The sequence below is a fragment of the Populus alba genome, chromosome 14 (genome assembly GCF_005239225.2).
Source record: "Populus alba chromosome 14, ASM523922v2, whole genome shotgun sequence".
Taxonomy (NCBI): domain Eukaryota; kingdom Viridiplantae; phylum Streptophyta; class Magnoliopsida; order Malpighiales; family Salicaceae; genus Populus; species Populus alba.
The window spans coordinates 12368406-12393204 of NC_133297.1; the positions used below are offsets into that span (position 1 = coordinate 12368406).

The following is a 24799-nucleotide window of genomic DNA, read 5'->3' on the forward strand; positions in this document are numbered from 1 at the left end:
AAAAAGAACTTTTGGTGTGATACAAAAAGTTAGGGTTAACCAGCTAGTTTTATCCAAATTACGAAGAGGAAAACAAATTCCTTATTACCATTTACCCTTACAGGCTCACCTCATACTCACGCGAGATTTTCGTAATGTTGGACTCTAACTAAGTTAAAAGGGATCAGGACAATCCAATCCCAGAACAATAATATGCATCCAGCAATAGCCAAACAGAAGGAATTTCTAAAATTTCAACTCTTAGTTCCAGCGAAGCCAAACCAAGCGAAACCAACGAAGAAGAAAGCAAAAAAAGCAAAAAAAAAAAAGAAGAAGCTCCAGAGCTGAATTGATTCTAGGTAGAAGAAGATTGAAATGGAAGAGGCTAAAGAACTGGCGTCGAGTTCACTGAGTCAAGGTCTGAATCACCATGGTTCAGACCCTGATGACATCCCCAAGTCCCCTCCTGGGTCCCCCAATTCCTCTACTCGCAAGGTAACTCTAACACTAATACAGCAACACTCTTATACTCATTCTCATTGCATCAATTCCCAAATACTGAACTAAATAGATAGATCGTCATGTTTTGCTTGTGGATTTTGGTTTTCAAGTTATGTTTAATTATATTTTATTATTTTAATTAATCACACTTAAGTATGCCATTAAAGGGTGTTTTGTTTGCTTGATAAATCAGGCTTGCTATGCTGTTCTTCAAAGTTGGGCCTCTAAGAAGTTCATGACTGGATGGTATGGTAAATAAACAAGATTGCTTCTTTTTTTTTTTTCATGAATTGCACATTACCATAACATAGTGAAATTGCTTGCAGTGTTGTTTTGTTTCCAGTGGCAGTTACATTTTTAGTGACATGGTGGTTTATTCAGTTTGTTGATGGCTTCTTCAGTCCGATTTATGCCCATCTCGGCATTGACATTTTCGGTGAGATTTCGTAGCATCTCTGAATTATGGCTCTTGACTTAATTATTACTAAAGCCTGGTGCACTCACCATCGGCTGCAAGTATGAGTGTTCATTATTATAATTATATTTGTATGTCATGGGGAGCTTGGAATTTTGCATTTCAAATATCGCAATCCTAGTTTAATTTATCTATTTATATTGTATTTTGTTAGTCTGCTTTCTTAATTTTTGTTGTCATGATAGAGTTCTTCACTGATGATGTTATATATGTTGTTTGAACCAGGTCTTGGGTTTGTCACGTCAATCATTTTTATACTTTTCATTGGGATATTTGCTTCTTCGTGGCTGGGTGCCACCGTTTTCTTGGTCGGGGAATGGTTTATTAAGAGAATGCCATTTGTGAAGCACTTATACTCAGCATCTAAACAAATTAGTTCTGCTATTTCTCCAGGTAATTCGTTTTTCAGTTTTGTATGTGCAATCAGCACAGCACTAAAGATGTCTTTATTTAAAGTTGCTATTATGAGAAAAGCAACTATATCATAATTTCAGTGCTCATACTGAAACTTTGTCTTGTCGTGATGAAAGGACTAAAATTGCCCAAGAGAGGGCCCCAAAAGGAAATTTTAACACAAAAAAAGAAGAAAAAACCAAATACTATGTGTTGCTTTAATCTTGTTATTTTATACACGATGATGTTCTGGAGCTTCTTCCGGAAGAATTAGCCTTGGAAAGGGAAGATGCAGCAAATAGAAGAGGTGCTTCACAAATCACAAGTTTTCTCAAAGGAGCTTGGGGGTAATAAACTGATAAAAAATTGTTCAACTATCCAAAATTTATCGTAGTACCTATGTCTCCCAAACAAACAGAAACTTAGTCTTTTTTTTTTACACTATTTTCAAGGATTGATTATTCTAAGTTTTAAATGTCTTATATTTATTGGTCTTTGGACATGATGGATTTTTCAATAGACGCTGTCGGTAAGAGCCTGTAGAGTTCTTTTGGACCTTGGTTGGGTTTGGTTGTGAATTATCTTTTAGCTAAAGTTTTATTGAGTGGTGAAAACCTGATTTCTGATGGCCCAATTCCTGCAATTTGCTATAGCGTATTTTGGTTTTCCACTTCAGTTACTGATATGGAATGAAGCTCCAAGTTAATTTATTTATTTATTTTTGTATGTTCTTACCAACTCTAAAACCATCCCCCTTTTATCATGCAGACCAAAATACTACTGCTTTTAAAGAGGTCGCAATTATTCGACATCCCCGTCATGGCGAATATGCATTTGGTTTCATCACATCATCTTTAGTCCTTCAGGTAATCCAATCTAAAGAGGTGGACTGTTATCACTTTGTCTGATATCTTGTATAAGCTTGCGGAGAGAACAATCTTGGATGCAGTCAAAACTTTTTGTCTGTATCCGCTACACAATGAAAAGTAGGAATTTGGAAGGGAATAATTAATGGAACATCTTTAGTATTCCTTTTCTTCTTTACTGGTCAAGGAACTTAGCATCAGCAGAGGCACCTTCTTTAAATCAGGAAGCTGCCTTTGTTACTGATCTGGTAAATAGAAAAGGTGGTGGCTTAATCTAATCTTTTGAGGAATTATGCTTTTATAAGAAGAATTTGAAAATTGATATCATGGTACTGACCCTAAATTGCTAGACTTTTCCATTGGGGAATAGCCACGAGCCTAACAGGTACATAAAAGGATGGAATTATTATTGATGTCTTGCTTTTGCCAAATGACATCAGGTTCCTTGAGTTGCTACTTTAACTTGATTAACTGCAACAGCTACATAACCATCACCAGTCAGTGTAATTGAGCAATTGCTGGAAAAAAGATTCTCTTTCTGAAATTTGGTTTAAGTGACACCCCTTAAAAATGTAAATGCTGAGGTGCTTTTGCAATATTTGCTAAAATTTGTAGGTATGGAACATTCACTGATTTTTTGTTGCGTCAAGTATTTCCCTTGAGCTTCTTGCTGATTTTTTTTTCTGGTTGATTTTAGAGAGAGAATGGGGATGAAGAGTTATGCAGCGTTTATGTCCCAACCAACCATCTGTACATTGGTGATGTATTTCTGGTCAATTCAGAGGAGATCATAAGACCAAATTTATCTATTCGAGAGGGCATAGGTATGATTTTACTGCACAGCTCCTGTTTTATTGATGAGACTGTTTTTGCTATGCTGCTAATCAAAATTTGCAGCAATAGTTTCTGCTTTCTCTTTTTTCTGGGTCTGCAATATTAGAATGATCCCTTTGGGTTCTTTTAATGTTACCGGTTTTTAGGATATTTTCTTAACCCTTGTGCTTTGAAACTTTCTGCTGCCTGCATGCTTGAAGACGTGGTTTACTTTTGAAGTCTTTTTGGTAATAATTTGCATAATCCTTTCACGCTTTTGCTTGACTGGCATTTTCTCCTTCTGTGATTCAGAGATCATTGTTTCTATTGGTATGACAATGCCTCAGGTGTTATCTCCTATAGAAAGGATTCCTCATCCGAGCAACAGGCTTCCTCTTAATAGAGTTTGATAAAGGTACATAAGATAGACAATTCTACAACACAATGTACTGTCTGTTTAACAGTACCTTGTTGATGTCTTTCTTCCCTTTATCTCATGCATTGAAACTGTTATTGTCTGACAACATGATAATCAAAAAGGAGGCAGCAAGGTTTTTTTTTTTTTTTGGTGGGGTGGGGGGAGGTGATCTCAGTACTCTATATATGTACATTTCCTCTTTAGAATGTGTTATAGTGTAAAGCAACTGTCAGAGACACTTCAGTTTTACTCTTCATGAAAGCAGTTTCATTCGTAGGAAATAATGCCGGGGACCTTGTTTTCCGTACAAGGACTCTGCTTGTGTCGTATGGTGAGTATTAAATTACTCTTGTCGCTAAATTACTTATTCCTCACCACAATTCTATCAAGATCAGGTTATTTGTATCTCAACTGGATATGAAGTTCCCTATTAGTTGCTGCTATAAGCTAAGTTATTCAGATTGAAAATTGCCACTTGACTACCTCTCCTGCAGTAATTTAAATCCTAGCTAGGCCGACGCAACGGAGTGCCTATCAATTCTTCCCTCTGGCAATTTCACTCTTATCCTCGCAGCCTTAAAAGCCCTAAACAAATTGCAGTCTTAAAGGGTGGCCCCGTGGAGTTCAGATTTTAAGGCAATGCAAGACGAAATCGACCTCCCAATAAAAAACTAGAGTAGAGTCAGGTCACCTTGATAATAGAACGTTATTGATAACGACATAACAAGCTGCTGGAGTAGCTAAGTTGGTTTGAGCGCATGGTTGTTAACCGAGAGGCCGAGGGGTCAAACACTTGCTCTAGCGTTCATTTTGCACGCTGAATTTTAGCCTGAAACACTCTAGCAAACGAAGACTTTAACTCAATTAACAGAGCTATTTTTTCAGCTTTTTTTCTTGACAAATTGTTTCGAGGTTCATTAGAAAGCTCAAGTAGAAACCAGCAGTGTTTGTTGTGTGCACTCAGAATGGGCATATCCCTTTAAAATCAAAGATGATGATAACGATACAGAAACAACGACACAGTAACAATTTATACTTGTATCTTCTTTTTTTATTTAACTGGCAGTACAACAAACGAACCTCTTCTTTTGTTGTTTCATCTTTGGTATAAGATGTTGCGTCAGTGTGTGCATTTGAGCTAATCTTCGCTGAGCAGTGGGGGGTAGTTTCGCAGGCGGTCCACGAGGTAGTTTCTGCCTGGTCTCTCTTTCAATTCTGGTCTTGAGCTATCTGAGTATCCGGATTTAGGCAAGCTTCTCGGGAGACAATGTGTCCAAGTAGATAGATTCCTGCAGGTTAAAAGAGCTTGTTTTCTAAGGATAGGTCATGAAAACTACCTCAACCCATTACAAGGTTGGTATCACTCGGTTGTTCACAAACCTCGAGGCTTGGGAATAGTCGTATTGGTGAAGATGACCTGGGTGGTAGCGCATATGATGTCGAAAGGAACGTCACGAATCATCAATTTCTCAGCCGGCATGTCATCTGCTAATTGTTAATCATGCACTGCAAGAATTTTAAGAAAAAAGAGAAAATGGGGTTACTGAAGAGTACACCTTTACTGATGCAATAATTCAGTAACAGCAAGTATAATTCATGTCTACAACTAAAGGGAGCAAGGGAGAGGCCAGAGCAAGTGCTGCGAAAATGGAGCTGATATTCGGGTCAGGGTTGACTCCATGAGCAGAAATTCGGGTTGTTTAATGAAATACGTGCTTTGCGTTGAATTTTGAGATGGAAGCGATAGGGCATCAATGGCTAGCTAACATGAGCAACTTCAAAACCATCAATCTTGTTTGCATCTCTTCATGTATTACAACAGGCTTTATTCTTAAAGAGTTTCTTCGATGCTGGGGCTCAGGGAGGACCAGGTTTGCAATTTCCCAGAAAATGCACCATTGCTGGAGCGATTTTCATAATTGAACGTGCCCGCGCAGAGAGAGAGAGAGAGAGAGATGGAGGCAGAAGATGAAGAAGAAGAAGAGGTGACCAAAGAAGAACAGTACATCTTTTGATTGAAAAAAGACGGAGAGCAGGGCGGGAGGAGGAGAGGGACGGAGGTGGACAATGAGGTAGAGAGTAGATTGGCAGATATGCAAAGTAGTGAACATCAGGAAAGAGGGAAGAATAAATTTTACGCTGGGGGTGGGGGGGGGGGGGGGACGAGGAATACAACAGAAACGGCCCAATTAGCCTGAATTACAAGAATGTACACCAATGATACAAAGTGATCCCCTCAACGAGAAAGGTAACACATTTCTCTCTCCCTACTCTTCAAAACTGACCAAATCTGCAAACATGAACTCTACTCCTGATATTAAATAAACATTCCTAGGAAAAAAATGTGAGCGAAAAAGACGATAAATAAAAGAGAATGAACATCCACCAGTACGAAAGCAATGAACCAATTACAAGAGGAGAGAGTAGGAGCTGTCACCAACATGTGAATATCCTGGGCAAGCATGAATCCTCAAGAATTATTATTTCCACAGCAAATCCTTAACACTGCTATTCTTTTATTGGTTCTCTCTAATGGACTGTAGCTGGGAGAACGAGATCCGGACTATTGACCCAGCAAGCGAAGTAGCATGCTTGCACACAAGGGCTTCAGTAGCCTCCTCCTCGGTTTCAAACAGAACAAGAGCTTGCTTCTTCCCATTCATCTCAAAGAGCTTGGTGTTCACAATGGTCCCGTGTTCCTCTACAAGATTCCCAATCTCCTCCTCAGTGATGTCCTGAGGTAAAGTGGAAAGATGGATCATCTTTGTTGGTGAGCAGCAGTATCGATAGTTCTTCGCAGCATTTCGGTTGAAGCGATTCAGATTAGAGTTCATGTACTCGTGCGTGTCAGCACCTTGAGTTATGTTTGGGTGCTTCGAAAAATTCACCTCCAATCGCTTTCCAAAAAGCATGGCACCCTGTTCCACATATAAAAGAACATAAATACTGTTCATTGAGACAAGAAAAATGTTATATGGAGGGAGAACTTAGATCCTACAAAAAATAATAACAAAGTAATGAATTCTGCAAAAGCTTCATAGAGTGAACCTTCAAAAAATGTACTGCCAACTCTGCTTGAAAACCATCCCCCATCTGAACAAGTGCATGGTCGGGCTTGTTGCGAAGAAGCTTAATCCGCACTATGTTTCCATAGAGAGAAAACAGGTTGAACAGCTTATCCTCATCTATTCTCTGGGCACACAAACATTTTTCTTGAATGAATACAAGGACTATTAAAAAAAATATAAATTCAAACAGAACAAAGATATCAGAATAGACTCACATCAGGATTTAAATTGGAGGCAAGAACTGTGCATCTATCATTTGTCCCACTAATTCCAGGAGGCAAACCTCCACCAAAGGCGGCAGCAATTGCAGCTGCATTAGGCATCTAAAAAAATTTCAAAAGAGATCAAATGTGTCAAATCATATCACATCTTAGAACATTTCAGCATATACAAAATGACACTAATTTTAGGCAAAAAAGCTTGCATGTTTAAGATATTTCAGCAATTGAAGAAGTTGACGTCTTATTGAGGTTAAACCATGGATCACATGTTATTTATATTCCACAAACACAAAATAAAGCTCAGAAAATAGCAAAGATAAACAAGATTTACAAGATGGAGATCTTTAAGGTGTCTTTCATGCTTTGCCATTTCCATTCTATCATTTCTTATTTTCCAGGAAAAAAGGTGTGGAAGAAGGATTACATTGGAAAACAGCATACACAGTGAGGTGTTTCCAGTTACAAGTTGAGAGGATAACATAAAAATACCAATGGTGGGGAAGACAACAAGGCAAATAGGTAAGATTGACGTTCCAGTTCAAGTTCCCTAAAACTGATCAATAGCACCGTGACTCCAACATATACTTTACTTTATTGTTTTCAGATTTCAACCCTAGCTGTTATTTCTGGAAAACAGTTCGCAAAACAACCAACTGCAACCTAGGAAAGGTTGAAATCAATTAGGCAGGCCATTGCTATAAATACAAAAAAATAAAGAACAATAAATGATAGTGGTCTATGGTCGGCAGACATCCTGAATATTACAAGTGGATGATAAATAGTCCTTACAGTGTGACCGTAGCAATACCCACCTGAGGAGGATATCCAACTGCATGGGAAAAAGGAAAAAAAAAAGAGTTAATTCTCAAGGAAAGCAAAGAGTAACAGCTCATTGTAACCTCCAAAGTCAGCACATCCCCTAACTCCAGTAGTTTTAAGAGCATGCATACCTACATCACCATATGCTGGCTGCTGCAAAAAGAAACAGAAAATAATTTAATAATACAAATCACCTATCACCAACAAACATGTTTATTCAAGCAAAATATAACAAGAGACCAGTACATACTTGGGAAGATCTGCCTTTCTGTTCTGAAGGCAGGTTAGGATTAGTGAAATCCCTGTGCAGATGAAGATACGGTGTTTAGCAACAATGACAGGAAAAACATTGAAAATATAGAAGGCAAACAAAGGGCGACCCACTCACCTTGAGCGGTCATTGTTGTAGTTCACTTGCAGCTCGTCCAGGCTAGATGACAAATATGGAAAGTACAATTATAACACCAGAGGAAAAGGACAAAAGAGAATCAGAAATCATATGTTTCAGTGGTCTCAAGAATAATAACCCCCCCCCAACACACACACACACCACCGCCACTAGTGTATGTCCATTACATACTTTGAAAACTGAATGTCCAGCTGACAGCAGCCATCATAGATATTGCGTCCCTACCAAAACAGCCAAGTTTCAAAAAACTCTTAATAAAAATCAAGTCAAGTGCTACACTTTGAAAACAAGCTTGCGGGTGAAAGTATCATCTGGAATGACAAATTGAGAAGTACCTGAAGAGAAGTCCTAGCCTGAACAGCCAACTGGCGTGACTGGTACTGGATAAGGGCTTGAAAACCTAAAAATATGCAAAACATTCATGGGTGACACTTTAAAATCACACACATAAAGCATAAGACAAATCCACAGAGCACTCGGAGTAGACAGTTAAGAAACAGAAAAAAACAGATGTTACTCAACTATAAAACTATCAGTGGTTCAATTGGAATGCACAAAAGTAAATACCATAGTTAATACGTGTAAACTAAAATTCTTAAAAGAAAATGGAGAGAAAGAGGAGAAGGGGGAGAAAAGAAAACTTGAAGAAGCTGACCAGCCGACTTCTGAAACGTGACAATCTTCTCCACAAATCCATGGGGAGAAAAAACTTGATGCAGCACTTCCACTGTAATAGGATAAAGCATGTGATGTATTGTAACTAACAGAATTCGATTTGGCTGCGCATCCAGAGTGCCCGACAGCAGACCATCATAGAGACAGAAGAGAGAAGAGAATAAATAGAGAAGCACAGATAGCAAGAAGAGATATATGGAAAAATAGTTAGAAGAAAGATCAAACAAAACAGACCATTTGTAGTTGATGATTCAACATGCAGGAAGCATATAATCAACAGTACTTAGAGAAAAACATGAGAGATGCCAAAACAAAGTTTGAGGTATGAAAAGTCCAAAAGGTGAAAAATTAGATACAGTTTATAATAGAGATATAATTAACTTGCTATGCTCCTGTGCAACTGGATCAAATCATCTGATAAAGAAATGCGTAAAACTTGGTAGACGTACTAGGGCTATATTATATCTACATTTTACGTCAAATTAAGCAGATTATAGTGGATGATCTACAATAAACATGGAAATGAAAAATCAAGGTGGAAAAAAAAAAACAATCCACAGTCACCGTCAGTTTCTTATTGGGGATTGAAGAAACTAATGATGATTCTCTCCTTATATTGTGCTTTCTGGTTATAAACATTTTCCATTAACCAGAAACACCACACCCCTATCCAACTACAAGAACAATCACCGCTCCAACTTAATGCCACTATTACCCTTAACCACCGGGAAAAAAAACAGTGCAACTCTCCAGTCAGCCACTAGTTGATAATAAAGAATCCTTTTCATCAATTAGCACAACCCCCCCTGGTTGCTCTTTTCTCTCCCTGCAGTTTCAAAAGAAGGGAAAGGAGCCATACATAATTCTAGTCTCTATGATGATACCCTCAATCAGAAGACCGGGTGTCTCTTTGCTTCCCAATTAATGAACCATTCACCTAATCAACGAAGCCTGAATAATTCAAGGCCATATCATGCTGACCATTATAGCTATTGGATCAGTGTATCATCTAAACATCTAAGTAATGATTAATTTCTGCATGATACACTTTTGTACTGGCAGCAACTAAGCCATTTTAGTATGAGCAGACTGAAATAACCCACTGTAGCACTCTTAAGGTTCAACATGGAACCACGGAAGCTTCTAGCTCTCCACCTATATGGATTGCAAAGTATTGCTATCAACAATGTAACATTTGGTTTTTAGTATATTAGAATACAAAGTACCCACCTCGTCTCCTCGCCCTTGAGTATTTTGATCCATTGTAGTAAGTTCTTGATGTGATGAGAATTGAACATAAACATTCCTTCCCCTAGAAGAAGAAGCAGAGATTCAACACAAATTAAAGCAATCTGTTTCGACTGTTTGGTAGATGTCATTACACAAAATTGATGATGATGATGAAACATCCTAACAGAAAGTTCTGAAAGGGAACCAAATACAAAATTTTGGTTACCTTATGGTTGGCTGAATGTTTGTATAGAGTTGGAGAGCATTGATAGCTGAAGGAACATCTTGCATTTGAAGGAGAGCCTGCATGCATGGCAAACATATCAGACCACATCACATTCCAGGTTCAGTAAAGATCTAATGCGTTCATAATCACCACCATTCAATAAGCATTAGAGAAACCTGATTTTTAGCACGAAGCATAACAAGCTTCGTTATAACCCCGAATGGCTGGAACAGCTGAAGCAAGTCATTCTGAGAGAACAACAAAAGATCATCAATGATGCATGTATGTAAACATGTACAAAAAGACCATTCCATTATTCAGTAACGCTAGTGAGCTGTTTCCAGTTATCACTGTGTTTTGAGACATGCAAAGCTTCCAAGTACTAAGGAGACAACTCTGCTAGTGAGCTGTTTCCAGTTATCACTGTGTTTTGAGACATGCAAAGCTTCCAAGTACTAAGGAGACAACTCTACACGATGTTTCAGCTAATTTTGAAAAATGGCCAAGAAAACCAGAACATCTAGGATGAATTTCATTAATGCAAAGATTTTATCAAATAAGATAATTAAGCACACTGTTCATAACAAAGCCATCCTGAACTTTATCCCTTATGGTAAATTAAGCTAAGGTTAGACTTTGCTATTAGTAGCATCAGATTTAGCTCATCCTAAGCATTAACAGCTAAGCTTGTGCTATGCATCTTTGTCATGCCACTAGGGTAACTCCAGGTATTCTAGAGAGACGAGATAACACATAATACACAGATTGCAGATTTCTCTGTTGCCTTTCTGTGGATTGATAGAATACATGCCTTCTCATCTGTCACATTTAGGAAGTATAACACCTCCTGATTCGTTTCAGAAGTAAGTTTTTTATCTTTTTTGAGTTCATTAAACATTACCACATGCAGAAATTGAAAGGGCTGTAACTCATGTCTTTGCAATTTTCTCGACAAATCCTTATCACCCCGTAAAGAATTACTGAATTGAATTTTTTTGTTCACATTTTCCAAGGTGTTTCTCCTCTATCCAAATTAGCATGAGGAAATATAAAACTTTCCTTCCTATGCTACTAATGGAATGCTAATCAGCACATTGTTACAAAAACATTGACTCGGAAGCCATCCGACTAGGCATAAGCAAAAGGAAATTTAATATCTCTAGCTATTAATAGAAGTGCAATCTGTCTTTAAAGACCAACTTCCAAAAAAGCATCATTCCCCGTGATACGTTTTAACATGTATAAAGACATTAGGATATATACACTAGTTACTTCAAACCCTTAAATTACAACTTCTGATCATTTCTGTGCGAGCACGTGAGAGAGAGATAGAGAGTATACTTCAGAAATTTCATGCCCCACGTTGCGAACATGTATAACTTTGGAAGGCTCAGTCATTTTTTAACAACCCTGCAAAACCATCACCAAAGTTGATCCATGATCCATGATTTCCATTCTCACAAAAAAAACTCATTCAAGGTTTCTCACATGAAATAAAAGCAACTAAAAAACAAAACTCATTCACATGCAAAATGCTCACAGTATGATCGATCAACATGAATTATCTTCTACTGTTTTTGTCATTTGAAGCCAACAAAGCAGCACTAAATCATGAATTACAAACAGCTTCTTCAGAAGCACAAAACTTGTTAAATGATTACAGATTCTCCACTTCAATCCATGTGCAAATCTTAATAAATGTATTTATTTAAGAACCTAATTATCCAAATGCAATAAAACATTTAAAACCTGTGTCACTAAAGGAGTAACATGGCTGCAAGCAAAAGTAGTAAAATTCGAAACCCTACCTACCGGTCTTTTTGGAAGCTGAGAAATAACAAAGATTGAAACGAAGCAAAAAAGTCGAATCTAAAAACAGTAGCTAAAACAAACTCATCGAGCGCTATCAGCTATTTCAGATTTTCTCAGTTACCAAACAGACCCGTGCACATTCATCGAGTGCGATCGAAAAATACAAGAAAGAGAAATAGAGAACCTGCCTGGGAGAGAAGGAGAGAGAGAAAGATTGTTCTGCAGAGAAAGAAGAACAGAGGGGGAAAGAGCAGACGTGCTATGTAGATCGACTGCAACGCAGGCACGTTGTCCAGTCTTTGGTGTTAGTGGCTATTTTGCCCTATCTCCGTCTGTTTGAAATGCTTGTACTTTGGACTTTGGAGTAAAAGTAATGGTGGACCCCCCGAGTTCCGTATGGGACCCATATTATCTTCTACTGTTTTTGTTATTAATTGACGTGTTTGGGTACCCTCGATATAAAGAAAAAATACGGTAATTTTTTTATTTTATTTTATATGAAATCTTTGAGATTTTGGACACTCGTTGAATTTCTGCTACAACTTTTACGCTTCAAAAAAATTTATAAAAAATGTAAAAATATTATTTTAAATTAATTGTTTTTTATATTATTTTTATTTACTTATATTTAAAATGAATTTTAAAAATTTATTATAAAAAGTAATTAACAACCATCTCTAAGCTCTTAGGATGAATTTGAACAATAATATTGATGACTGTTTGGGTTGAAAAGTTTGGAAATATGATTATCTCATATTTTTAAAAGAATTTAAATTTTTTTGTTAAAAATTAATTATATATATATATATGTTTTTATGATTTTAATATACCAATCTTAAAAATAATTTTTAAAAATAAAAAAAAATATCATTTTAATATATTTTAATATAAAAAAAATTTAAAAAAACAACCATAAAAATACTCACAAACAGCCCAAATATCTGAAAAAACAGTGCTCAGTAATGAAGAGAGTGTTGAAAATGTTTTGTGAGAATTAATGTTATTATTTATAATAATTGATTTAAATAGATGTTAAATCAAGATCTGAATTAGATGTGGTTAAGAAGCAGTGGATGCATTTATGTAGCTTAATGATTAGTGCGGAGATACGGAGACGTAAATGATTTGAGCCCAGGTGATGAGTCCATTTACATTTCTTATTTTAGGAGCTAAGAAAATGATTCGCCTTTTTACTCTTTTCCCCAACACTCTCGTGTGCCGGTGTGGTTGTTTGTTTTTAGAAAATATCTTCCTTTTTAATCTTTTGTTATGTTACTTAAAATTATTGCTGTTTTCTATTCAAGGTCAAGGCCGGGCACATCTGAAAAGAAAAATCATTGTAAATAACTATGGATAAAGATCGGTTGGTAACGCAACTCGAAATTTAGTCTGTGTTCATTGATATAAAATGGTTTTTTTAAAAAAAAAAATTAATTAAAAAATATATTAATATAATTTTTAATAGTTGAATAATATAGACTTATAATGTTTCTTTTACTTCTATATAAATAAATTTGCAAAACTTGTTCAATATTTTTAATATCAAAAAATAATCAAAATATATTAAAAAATAATTTAAAACTAAAAAAATCAAGAATTTTTAATAGCATTGCTGGCGGTAATGCTAAACAAGGCCTTCAATATCAATGTTTAGAATTATGGTATAAGTTGTTTTTTTTAAAATATTTTTTGTTTGGAAATATATCAAAATAATATTACTTTTATTTTTAAAAAAAATATTTTTAATAACTGTGCATTAAACAATAAAAAAAAATAACATTAAATAAAAAAATAATTTAAAAAAAAAAACGTAGTTGAAAAGAAAAAATCATTGCTAATGGATAATTTTTTTTTGCCAAACTAGAAACGTGAATTAGTATAAATAATATACAAAAGCCAATCTGAGATGAGGTTGATAAATACACAAACACATCGGCATGGATAGATGAACACGATTCAAGGCATAGAGGAGCGGATAAGACTACATTTTGAATGCTAAAGACCTAAACCGCTACTTCAACGGTGGTTAGAAAATTAAAAACAGTTAGTGAGTTGGCTTTGTCAGGATGTCTGGAAATGTGATATAATTGGTGTATTTTAAAAGAATAATTTTTTTAATAAAAAAATATTTTTTTATATTTTAAATAGTTTTAATGTGCTGATTTGTAAATAATTTTTAAAAAATAAAAAAATATTTATTTTAATATAAAAAATACTTTAAAAACCAATCATTACTCCACTTTAAACATGTAAAAGGAGCCTATCTTTGTGTTTTTTTCTCTCGGCCATCAACTGTCTTTGTTCCTCTCCTCTCTACATCCGTGAAGGTGATCAAAGTTGTTTTTTAATACTCTCAAAGGGCGTAAAAATCACAACAACGACAACATGGATAGCAAAGGAATAATGGAGTATTATTGATTTCATATCAGATACACGATAATTAAAATAATATATCAGAATTCAAATTAAAATTTATAATATTGTTTAGAAAACATGTTAAAACTAGAATGTAAGTGAATTTAATTAAAAAAAAAATAAGTGCAAAAAAAAACCAAACAAGATAACAATAAAAAAAGAGAAAAGAAGAGTAGAGTCCAATGCCTGCCCACGAGTAGTAGGCTAGGCACATGCGGGGCTTGCTTTATTTTTCGCACCTTATTTATTTGGAAAAAAAATCACTAGTTGTTTATCTGAATTTCGTGACCTCTCATCTCAGTTTCATGCTAACCAACTAAGCTATAACATGAAATTACTATCATGTCAATTTAACAAATATATTTATATGTTTTATTATTTAAATAAACAGTAAAACTCCTTATAGAACTCTATTATTTTATAGATATAGGGTAATATGCAAAATTTGACCATTGATACAGCAGTTCAAAATATTTTTTAAAATAATTTTTTACTTGAAAATATATTAAATTTAAAAAATTTAGATTTTTTTATTTTTAATATTAATACATTAAAATCATAAAAAATATATTAATTTAATATTTTTTTAAACTAAAAGTTTTTTAAAAAACACCTAAAAAGAAGAAAAAAAAAACCGTCAAAAATATCAACATGGATAACTGGATGGATAAACATGACTCGAGGTGTAAGAAAGTAGGCGAGAGATTGGACTGGAAGTTTCAAGGCTTCTAGAATGCTACTGGGATGATTTAAGTAAATGCGTAGCACGGGGATTTACAAAAAAATACGAGATTTGCTATTGAATAACTGTGAACCCAAATTTCAACGGATATTCTCTCCCCTTGCAACATGTTTTATACTCTCATCATAACTTTGCATGCTGTTTTCCCAAATTTTTAAAAAATTTCAACGGCCATGTTTGTTTTATATATATATTTTTTAAAATTAATATATTTTTAGATAATTTTAATGCAATGATATTAAAAATAATTTTTTAAAAATAAAAAAATATATTATTTTAATATATTTCTAAATAAAAAATATTTTTAAAAACAACCGTAATTATAATCTCGCTTACACAACCACCTACTATATTCTGATTTTTATTAGTTTACAAGTTATTTTTAAAAAAAAAAAAAAAACTCAACAATTTTTATTTTGTTTTCGTTTTGGCTGGATCACCAAATATCTCTAGCCTCTTCACAAATCGATAGCATGTATTATTTTAGAATTAGATTATTGTCTAACGCTTTGAATGATTTGTTTAATATAAAAAAAAATTAAGTGTTGTTAATATGTTTTTAAGATAAAAAATTTAATTATAAATTTAAAATATAATATATGTTGTATGGCATCTTTTGTAAACATTGACAGCACAACATATTTGGTGACATTTTTTCCAAGTAAGGAGACAGGGACATATTAAATTGGTGAGGGTTAAATTTATATCATGGGTCATAAACCATGATGATTTTATAGAAATTAAATTATGAAAGTTAATTTTTAATTAATTAAATGTTAAATAAATAAATTAATTAAAAAATAATAGAAAAAAACTACTTGAACCAACCCAAATTAACTTTATAGATACACAACTCAGGGTAAATTAATATTTTTACTCGGGAAAAAAAAATGTGAAGAGATGGGATAACCCTTATTTAAATTGATAATGTAAATTGAATCATGTAAAAAGATAATTTTAATCCATGTTTTTAACTTTCTTGGCTTTACACCGTAGCAATTCAATGTGTAACAAGTCTCATTCCACTGTATTTCACTGACCACCCTTATTTTTTTTTTATTATAATTTTACCGACAACGACATTAAAAATCAACCAAAAGGCAGCTGTTACTGTAGCAAAGTCAACTGCATAGTAACGGAGTTTTAGTCTAAATTTTTTTAGGAAAAAAAAGAAAAAGAAACATGAAAATCGAAGTTTGTGTTCAAATGTTATATTTTTACAAATTAGAAAAAAAAAACTGTTTTTTTTTTTTAAATTTTCCATAATATAGCTTCAGGTTGGAAACATCTAAAAAGATGTTTTTCAAAATTTTTTATCCACGTGTTTGATAGTGTAGGAATAATTATTTTTCAAATAACTTTTTGTGTTGAAATATATGTCAATAATATTTTTTTATTTTTTAAAAATTATTTTTAATATCAGCACATCAAAATGATCTAAAAAGTACAAACCACATTTAATTTTAACAAATTTTTTTTTTAATTTTTTAGTAACTCAGATTGAACCGTGTTTCCAAACAGCCCCTAAAAGAAGTGCAAAACACGCTTCTCCATTTTTTTTTTCAAGTTAATGAATTTTTTTTCTGACAAAAATGAACTTTCACATTTTATTAAATTACAATTAAATCATGCACATAATTTTTACTCTTGTTTTTGCCCTATCTTTTATATATATTGTTTTTCTCCTTGTCCATTCTCTATTCTCACCACCCAGAATTCATCACCACCGAGGCAATCAACCGCAACAACGATTCCACCACCACTAGCAGTGCCTCCAGAAGCAATAGCAGCGACTCCACCGGAAACAACAACCGGTAAGGTATTATATAGTATAATTAGATTTGATCCTGAACACACTTGTTTTGATTTCATATAATTTCTTCTGATTTCTTACCTGTTGCTAAATGTGGATACTAAACATATGCTTTAAGATGTTAGTCTTCTTTTTGCAAGTATTACGAAAACAGATTATATGCAATGAATTCTACATGTGCTGTTACGAAAACAAATACTATATATTCAAGATAAATTGTGATCAAATTCTTTTATTATTTGGACTACGAAGTGAAATGGGTTGGCTTTTTAGATGTTGAAACCTGATGGGATGGCATTGGATTATGGTTTTAGATACCAGTGAAGCTACTCTAGAGTACGCCTTCATTTGGGAAGAAATGATGGGTCAACTAAATATTGAAAGGCGTGGCTTACTTCGAAGGGCTTAATTAGTCAAGAAAGCATTGGATAAGCATGCATGGTAATTGGAGAAAATGGATGGCACTCTACTGCATAATCGTGGGTTCCTGTTTGCCTCAAAAATCTTGGCAGCTTATCTAGGGTATGCATTTTAATCTCTAAGTTCCCATTGAAGTGTTCTCGCTATAAATTTTGATTATTTGATTAAAAAATTCAAAACTTTATTAATGATGAGAATTAGGTTTTAGGACATGGTAATGTTCTCTAGGCCAACTCAATAATGGCATTTTTATGTTTGATGTCTTTCTCTTGCTGGGTTTTTATCGACTGCTCAATTGGATGAACAAGCTATACTGTTAGCTTTTGAACAGGTATTGTAAGAGCAGTTTATAATGATGTCTAGGCCTATGTTTCTTGTGTTTAGTGCTAATGTTCTTAATTCGCCCCCAGTTTAAGTGGATCAACAATAAAGCATGTCCTTCAGGATACATTGCAACCCCAACTAAATATAAACACAAGACGTACCAGTATATACTGTGGGCTGCATCTCTATGATCTCTCGTTTTGCTTTACTTTGTGAAAAGACTGATCTATGTTACGAGCTTCAAAATTATGTGGTGGTCTTTCTGTTTTCAAGAAAAATAGAAGGATATAAAGGACGTGTTTTGATTTCGGCCATGAAAGGGTTCATGACCTTGACTTGCTTTGGATATATATTTATGTGCAATGGCTGCAATCTTTGTAGCTTAGAAGGTTGCTAGCTCTTTTAGCGGCATAAATGGTTCCTTGAGAGCAAAATATTGGTTTCTTGTATGTTATTTATGCAGTGAGTAAACCCCAGAGCCCTCAATTATCTCCTCTTTCCGGAGGGGATAACTTTTTAACAGATAACTTGAGGAATGGTTTCCTATTCTACTGTGCAATGTTGAAGGATGTGTGTAGATGAATTTCATATGCCTATGCATGTGCCTTTGTCAGTCCTGTTCAATGTATTCTACTTGAAAATTGGTAGGTAAAATAACTTCATATGGCCAGACTTATTTATACGTGTGTAACATTTCTGCAAAGCGCAAACAAAATAAGCTCTTGGAAATATCACGAATCTTTTTCCTCTGCTGTCTGTTGGGGACAATATATCAGCAAAACAAAATAAGGAATTTCGTGTTTTTTTTGTTGATCAGGCGGCATCCAGATTTGAACTGGGAAAAAGGATTTCCAGTCCCCGGCCTTATCACTCGGCCATGTCGCCATGACAATAGAAATAAAAAAATATATGAAAATACCCTCCTTTTTTTTTCTTACTAAACTTCTATTTTTATCTGATCAATTATTTATAAAATATTATGGAGAATGATTGAAATTTGTAGAAGAGGATGGTACTGGCATGGTGCAAGAAGGCATTCAACAATAACAAATGAGTTTGGTTAGGAAACCATTTTACATGGAATCATTATAATAGTCACTAGTAACTTACTGTATTTTAATTAATATTGTTTATGGGGATAAAACTTAATTATTGATACACTCGAACTATGGAAATATTATATTGTTATTTTTATTCTTTTAGTATCTCATTCAATTTAATTAGATGAGAATTTTCTCTCAAAATAATGATAAAAATTATTATGCATGTCAAAATATAACGAATATCATAAAAATATATTTAATTTGAACACGATTTTTATTTTGTTATTTTTCTTCAAATAAAAAACAATATAACATGAACATATTTTTCAGCTTTTCATACTAGAAAAATATTGTAAAACTTTAAAAAATGAACATGTTTTTTAATTTTTTACTGGAAAAGAAAAACTGGGAAAAAATGACTAAAAATGAAAAAGAAAACTTTAATAAGTGCTTGGATCCTTTGAGAGAACAAAAAGTGAAGAACACAAGTGTGTTCCCAGGTTGTCAAATCCCTACTAATAGATCCAAAACGACATCGCTTGGCAGATATGCTTCTTTCCGTGGCAACAAACATAGGAGGAAAGTACAATTACAAAATTCATATCCGAAGGAGCCACGTCATGATAAAGAAAATCAGTTTAATAACGCGGTCTCATTGCCGAAGCGACCGCCCTCCTTTTCAAAAAACAAAAGAAGAAACCCTACCTCCGTCGTCTTATCTCCACAATCTCCTGGCAACTGAAAAATAAAACACGAGGAACTTGCGCTGCTACTCAAAACGGTACCGTAGTAACTAACAAAGAAAACCCTAGCTTCTTCAAATCGTCGTTGTTTTCAGTGATTTCAGATCTCTGTGCGTGATTTATTGAAGCGAGAACTGAAAACAGTGTGTGTATTTTTGGTGTCATAGAGAATGGATCGGTACCAGAGGGTAGAGAAGCCAAGAAACGAAACGCCGATCAATGAGAATGAGATTCGCATTACTACTCAAGGCAGAATGAGGAACTACATTACTTATGCCACTACGCTCTTTCAGGTTCTTCTCTCTCTGTTTCGATAAATTATTTTTTAATTTTACAATGTTGATTAATAAATTGACCTCACAAGTCGAGTGCGCGCGTGCTTGGTATTATTTCTTTCTTTTTCAAAAATGCTTTTTAGGCTGTTTATATATATATATATATATATATATATATATATATATTTGTTTGTTGTTTTGTTTTGCAATTAAAACTGCAATAGCATAGCATAATAAATCTCAGTAGTTTTTTTCCTTACTCAAAGGCTTCAGTGATTTGTTAAGTTTTGATACCTGTGTAGTACTGTGGGTGAAATTAGCAGATGGTCCTTTAGAAAGCTTTGTTTCACTTTGTTGTGCCCGTGCTAAATGAGATTCACGGTTGCTATTGCTCTTATCTGCTTAAAACTGCATATTTATTGGCATTCATCAGTTTTTGCAAACCCACCTTATCGAAGAATTGGTGGTGTATCTATAAGTAAACTATTCATTTACTTGCGTCATAGCTTTGGATTTGAAGGTGGTATTTTATTTTTTGTCGTGCTTTAACAGGAGAAAGGATCTGATGAAATCTCTCTCAAGGCCATGGGCAGAGCTATAAACAAGACTGTGATGATTGCTGAATTGATTAAGGTAACGTGATTATGTTTTGCTGCTTTCCCTGTTTAATTTGTATTTTTCAATTCTTCCACAACTTTTCATTCACATAAACATGGAGGCACAAGAATATGGATGCAACCTATCATCAGAACCTTGTTATGCTGAGAATTTCCTCTCTGTTTCAGAGAAGGATTGCCGGTCTTCATCAGAACACATCTATTGGTTCTACTGATATAACTGACATGTGGGAGCCACTAGAGGAGGGTCTTCTCCCGTAAGATTTCTCATGAACTTTCTCTATTCCCCTCTATGGTGTGTTGTGTTTATTAATGGCATTGGCTGATTTGTTTCTTGGTAATGCAGCCTGGAAACCACTCGTCATGTATCAGTGATAACAGTTACTCTATCCAAGAAGGAACTGGATACATCCTCCACAGGGTGAGTTGAATCTTGCTGTGTCCCTAAATCCACACTTTGGTTTCATTGAGTCAAATTTTAGTCAATAACATCTCACTGCAGTCTCTAATGTACCTATGTGTACATCTGCCCGCATGCATAAATGTGTAAGAATGTATTATATTGAACTTTTAGTCCTTGTTTTAATACCATTTTATTACTTCGCCTCTAGCTATCAATCACCAATTCCAGCTGATCAAGTGAAACCTTTGGCTGAATATGATTATGAAGGAGGTAACGCAAAATCTTTCACTTTTCTTTCTGATTGCAATCCCTTTGTGGTGTGTCAATTGACTTTTTCTTTGTTTTTGTTGATATAGAGGGTGGCTCTCCTCGGAGGCAGGGGAGGGGGCGTGGTGGTCGAGGGATTGCTAGAGGTAGAGGTAATATATGATGCAACCTTAACATTGTTTAATATGTTAATTCTTTTTATATTGGTTGGGGGCGGTGGCAAGTGTTTTTTGTTTCTAACTATTTATTATCAAATTTATGGCTTCTAGAGTGAATGTCTGTGTATTGCATGCCATGTTGCTTTTAACGAGTAGATATTTTATATTAGGCAATGGATTTTTGAAGCAATACTGGCTGGGATTTAGGGGTCAAAAGTAAACCAGCCATGCTGTATATGAGCTGTTGCTGAGCAATTTCTTTTTAATTGGATTCTGAGGTACCCAGTTCCGTTACCTCACCTGAACTGCTTCACTTTTTGTTGGTTAAATGAGTGTACAGATAAGCTGTCAGGTGTCACCATTTCTGGCAGTGAACATTGGACATTAACAACTCTGGCGAAGCAATTAGATATATCTGCTAGATGCCCTGAACAGAGAAATTGTTTTTGTTTGATCTCTGTAATATTTTTCTGCTTATGTGAATAATAGATAAACAGAAAATTTTGGTGGTATGCTGATGTCTAAATAGCAACTTTCACTTCAAGTTCTATTGTTGGCTTATGGATCTTTTCCACCATGGACTAATAGTTTTCCTTGCCATTTGTGTATCTCTTTCATTATATCTGCTTTTATTTTGGGAAAGTAACCATAACTTTATTTCTTTTCTGTAAACAGGAAATAATAGCAATGGAGTGGTGGAGCACAATGGAGATGGTGACAGGGTTGGTGGGCGTGGATATGGTGGGAGGGATGGTGGGCGTGGATATGGTGGGCCTGGATATGGTGGCAGGGATGGTGGGTATGGATATGGTGGCAGGGATGGCGGGCCTGGATATGGTGGCAGGGATGGCGGGAGGGATGGGCCTGGATATGGTGGCAGGGATGGTGGGTATGGATATGGTGGCAGGGGCAGAGGTCGTGGAAGAGGACGGGGTTATCGTGGCCGTGGAAGAGGTTATGGTGGTGGATATATGCAACAACAGTCAGGTGGTTATAATGACTATGGTGGTGGAGCATTTGTTGGCCAAGGCAGTGGTAAGATTTCTAATTATGTTATTGTAACTTCAACTCTTGCTCAATAGATTTTTGAGATGTTATGAATAAAATGTGAAACAGGTACAGAATAATGTAGAAAACCTCTTTTCTTGCTGATGATTGGCGAGCTTTGCATTAAAGAAAGCTTCTAATTGTCTCCCTTGTACAGTTGCACATCTTTCTCTCATTTGCATTGAATCATGGAATTCTTCCACAGTTTTACTGCATGGTACTGCTCAATTCATTTTATATGCTGGCATGATTTTTTGTTTGTTGATTTAACAATCCAAATCAAGCATTTTTTATTTTCTTATAACCACATCTCTGAAAATATTTTGACTTCCATCTTTGGAAGTATCCAGAAACCAGTATAGCTTTTTGTTCACATTTTATAACTTTTGCCTTTTGTTTTGTTCCTTGCTTCTCTCTCTTTTCATAAATGCTTGCTGGGTTTAGCATTTTAAAATAACGCACCTAGTATAATCATTTTCTATTTCAGTGTAATCATGTATCACAAAACTTGTTTACCATCACAGCAATGCCATTCTTAAGAATTTGAAAAAAAGAAAAGGAGAGAGGAAACGATGAACAGTGAGTTATTTCTTGGATGTCTCTGTGATGAGTTCATTGTGTCAATTAAGTGATGCTGAAGTGCACAATAGTGTGCACAGTGAACTGCTGAAATTGTGTAAAAATGATATATGCTCTCCGGGTTATTATCGTCATCTGAAATTAAAACTATTTGATAATGCAGGGCGAGGACGGGGCAGGGGTCGTGGGCGTGGCCGGGGTTTCAGATTGGACGGTCCAGCCCAGTCAGCTGAGTGAGCCCCTAGACTCAGTTGTAGAATTTGGTTAGAAATGGATGCCTGCTCTGTTGATTTTGCCTTATCCTAAGTGAAACAAAAATTAAACAGTGGATTTCACTAATTAATTTCCAGGCATATTAGTTATAGTAAGCTCCTGCACGTTGTGTGTGGTGGCCTTGTTTTTGTAGTTTGAAGGTAGATTATTCTTGCTTACTGCTGACAAAAACTTGAAAAGTTGTATACTTTATTCTCATTTAGGGAATAATAGAGCAGAACATTCTTCCAGTTCTATTTCAGCGTTTGTGTTTTCATAAGTTGTATACTTTAATGGTTTTTCTTGCTATGAATGCAATGCCTCTTCCCATGTTTTACCATGGAAATTCACTCCAATGTATTTGTGATTAGTCATTCTGATAAATAACTTGCGAGCTATATAGATTTTTATTTGAAAAAAATCATAAATATATTTGGATTAGAAACAGTTCTTTTATTTGAAAAGAAGGTTATTATAAAATTAAATCAAAATTAACTTCTAATCTAATCTAATCTAATGTTAATTTTTTTTAAAAAAAAACCTCTAATCTATACTGCCTCTTGTTTTGAGCTAGCTTTTATTTTATATATATCTATATTTGATTTAAATATTAGAAGCAGACTTAAATAAATCCTAGAAGAAATACTTTATTAGAGAAGACGTAATCGCTTAGGCCTTGGTTCAAAAATGATTTAAAGGTCGAGGAGAAAGCAGGTTCAATTAGCTCGCAAGAAATCCTTGATACTTTTGGGCTTGCATAACCCGAACCACTTGCTTCTCAACGGAAGCACTTCATTGTTAACTTAGTTCATCTCCCTCGATTCTCAGGTTCGGCAAGGTCCCTCGCTTCGCGTGGTCAGGCAACTGAATGACAAAAGGTTAATGGAACCCAAAAATGAAGAATCGGTGGTATAAGCCATGTGGTTGCTCCCGAGTCACAATGGCATCAAAACTGGCAGACCACCCTAAAGCTGAAAAAAAGCCATGTGGTTGCTCTGGCCGAGCAAGTTACGGCCACCTTTGCCTTCTGCCTTAGCCTTTGGGCCGCACAATATGTTATGATCCAACGCCGCTCTGAGGTTATCATGTCAGGCGGTGGTCCAAACTTTTAGATCTTTATACCTCTACGGATGGATTCTAATGACGCTGTAAGGGTTCTTCACTGCCTGGTCTAAATGTCCGCCAGACGTATGGATGGCCACGATCACGAAGCAAGTAACCAGCAATTTGACCACATCAACAATATGTTTACTATCATTTAGCCCGTGCATTTAATATCTGGTTTTAAGACTCTGTTTTGTTGATATCTTCTATATATTTTTTTAGTTCAAGATAAATACTGAAAAGTAAATTGATTTAAAGTATTTTTTTAAGCATTATTTTATTATTAGTGTAGCAACTATTTTATCATCATTCAGTCATATTTATCTAAATACACTATCACAATAACAATAATATTTGTCTATGTCTAAGAAAGGCTCTTGTGTAGAATGACATGATTAAAGACAAAATATGACGACAACCTATTGATTTTACAGAGAAGCACATGATCACACTTTTCAAGTTTTCTAACTTATTACCAGTCATCTAACCTGCTCTACACCTTCAGATAGGATTTTAAATTAATTTCTAATGTAAGATAAGAAGGCGTTGATGCTCTATAGATGTGTTTTTGAGTATCATTTATCTTTTTAACTGAGAAACTAAAAGATGGTGTTTATATTTACTAAAATAAATTATAAAACACATGAATTGATAAATCAAGAAAAGAATTATTAACGATAATTAAATAATAA

The 24799-nt window shown here is 34.8% G+C and overlaps 3 protein-coding genes across 10 annotated transcripts; 2 read left to right on the plus strand and 1 right to left on the minus strand.

Moving 5' to 3' along the window:
- The first annotated feature begins 243 nt into the window (after nt 1-243).
- Nucleotides 244-3924, plus strand: LOC118030537 (protein LIKE COV 2). The gene is made up of 7 exons (XM_035035073.2): nt 244-474; nt 674-726; nt 807-916; nt 1181-1348; nt 2117-2214; nt 2912-3038; nt 3340-3924. The coding sequence occupies exons 1-7, from the start codon at nt 355-357 to the stop codon at nt 3435-3437; spliced, it is 774 nt and encodes a 257-aa protein (XP_034890964.1). The 5' UTR covers nt 244-354; the 3' UTR covers nt 3438-3924.
- A 1691-nt stretch (nt 3925-5615) lies between these two features.
- LOC118028018 (polypyrimidine tract-binding protein homolog 3) lies at nt 5616-12251 on the minus strand. 3 transcript variants are annotated; one of them, XM_035033982.2, is made up of 15 exons: nt 12094-12251; nt 11435-11503; nt 10270-10341; nt 10094-10170; nt 9868-9949; nt 8618-8741; nt 8298-8362; nt 8134-8183; nt 7942-7983; nt 7804-7855; nt 7685-7703; nt 7547-7563; nt 6729-6836; nt 6494-6637; nt 5616-6363 (listed from the first exon to the last, which is right to left on the minus strand). In XM_035033982.2, the coding sequence occupies exons 2-15, from the start codon at nt 11489-11491 to the stop codon at nt 5962-5964; spliced, it is 1311 nt and encodes a 436-aa protein (XP_034889873.1). In that variant the 5' UTR covers nt 11492-11503; nt 12094-12251; the 3' UTR covers nt 5616-5961. The 3 variants fall into 3 exon arrangements, with proteins under 3 accessions (XP_034889873.1, XP_034887759.1, XP_034888475.1); XM_035031868.2 differs by having other exon boundaries at nt 7685-7706; XM_035032584.2 differs by having other exon boundaries at nt 7685-7706; nt 12090-12238.
- Nucleotides 12252-16719: 4468 nt separating this feature from the next.
- LOC118061657 (uncharacterized) lies at nt 16720-23283 on the plus strand. Of its 6 annotated transcripts, none has more exons than XM_073404169.1 (10): nt 16720-16876; nt 17190-17397; nt 19573-19698; nt 20233-20313; nt 20466-20554; nt 20644-20718; nt 20909-20970; nt 21057-21119; nt 21801-22160; nt 22915-23283. In XM_073404169.1, the coding sequence occupies exons 3-10, from the start codon at nt 19576-19578 to the stop codon at nt 22986-22988; spliced, it is 927 nt and encodes a 308-aa protein (XP_073260270.1). In that variant the 5' UTR covers nt 16720-16876; nt 17190-17397; nt 19573-19575; the 3' UTR covers nt 22989-23283. The 6 variants fall into 6 exon arrangements, with proteins under 6 accessions (XP_073260270.1, XP_073260272.1, XP_073260271.1 ...); XM_073404171.1 differs by having other exon boundaries at nt 16734-16881; XM_073404170.1 differs by having other exon boundaries at nt 16753-16876; nt 17149-17397.
- The last annotated feature ends 1516 nt before the right edge of the window (nt 23284-24799 follow it).

Excerpts from the sequence above, each read along its gene's own strand:
- LOC118030537 (XM_035035073.2), top strand. The coding sequence starts at position 355 with ATGGAAGAGGCTAAAGAACTGGCGTCGAGTTCACTGAGTCAAGGTCTG. Across the intron at positions 917-1,180 it reads TCTCGGCATTGACATTTTCG|GTCTTGGGTTTGTCACGTCA; the intron begins GTGAGATTTCGT and ends TGTTTGAACCAG. Across the intron at positions 1,349-2,116 it reads TAGTTCTGCTATTTCTCCAG|ACCAAAATACTACTGCTTTT; the intron begins GTAATTCGTTTT and ends TTTATCATGCAG.
- LOC118028018 (XM_035031868.2), bottom strand. The coding sequence starts at position 11,491 with ATGACTGAGCCTTCCAAAGTTATACATGTTCGCAACGTGGGGCATGAA. Across the intron at positions 6,638-6,728 it reads CCTCCAATTTAAATCCTGAT|AGAATAGATGAGGATAAGCT; the intron begins GTGAGTCTATTC and ends TTGTGTGCCCAG. Across the intron at positions 6,364-6,493 it reads TGGCAGTACATTTTTTGAAG|GGTGCCATGCTTTTTGGAAA; the intron begins GTTCACTCTATG and ends TATGTGGAACAG.
- LOC118061657 (XM_073404169.1), top strand. The coding sequence starts at position 19,576 with ATGGATCGGTACCAGAGGGTAGAGAAGCCAAGAAACGAAACGCCGATC. Across the intron at positions 20,719-20,908 it reads CTGGATACATCCTCCACAGG|CTATCAATCACCAATTCCAG; the intron begins GTGAGTTGAATC and ends CTTCGCCTCTAG. Across the intron at positions 20,971-21,056 it reads TGAATATGATTATGAAGGAG|AGGGTGGCTCTCCTCGGAGG; the intron begins GTAACGCAAAAT and ends TTGTTGATATAG.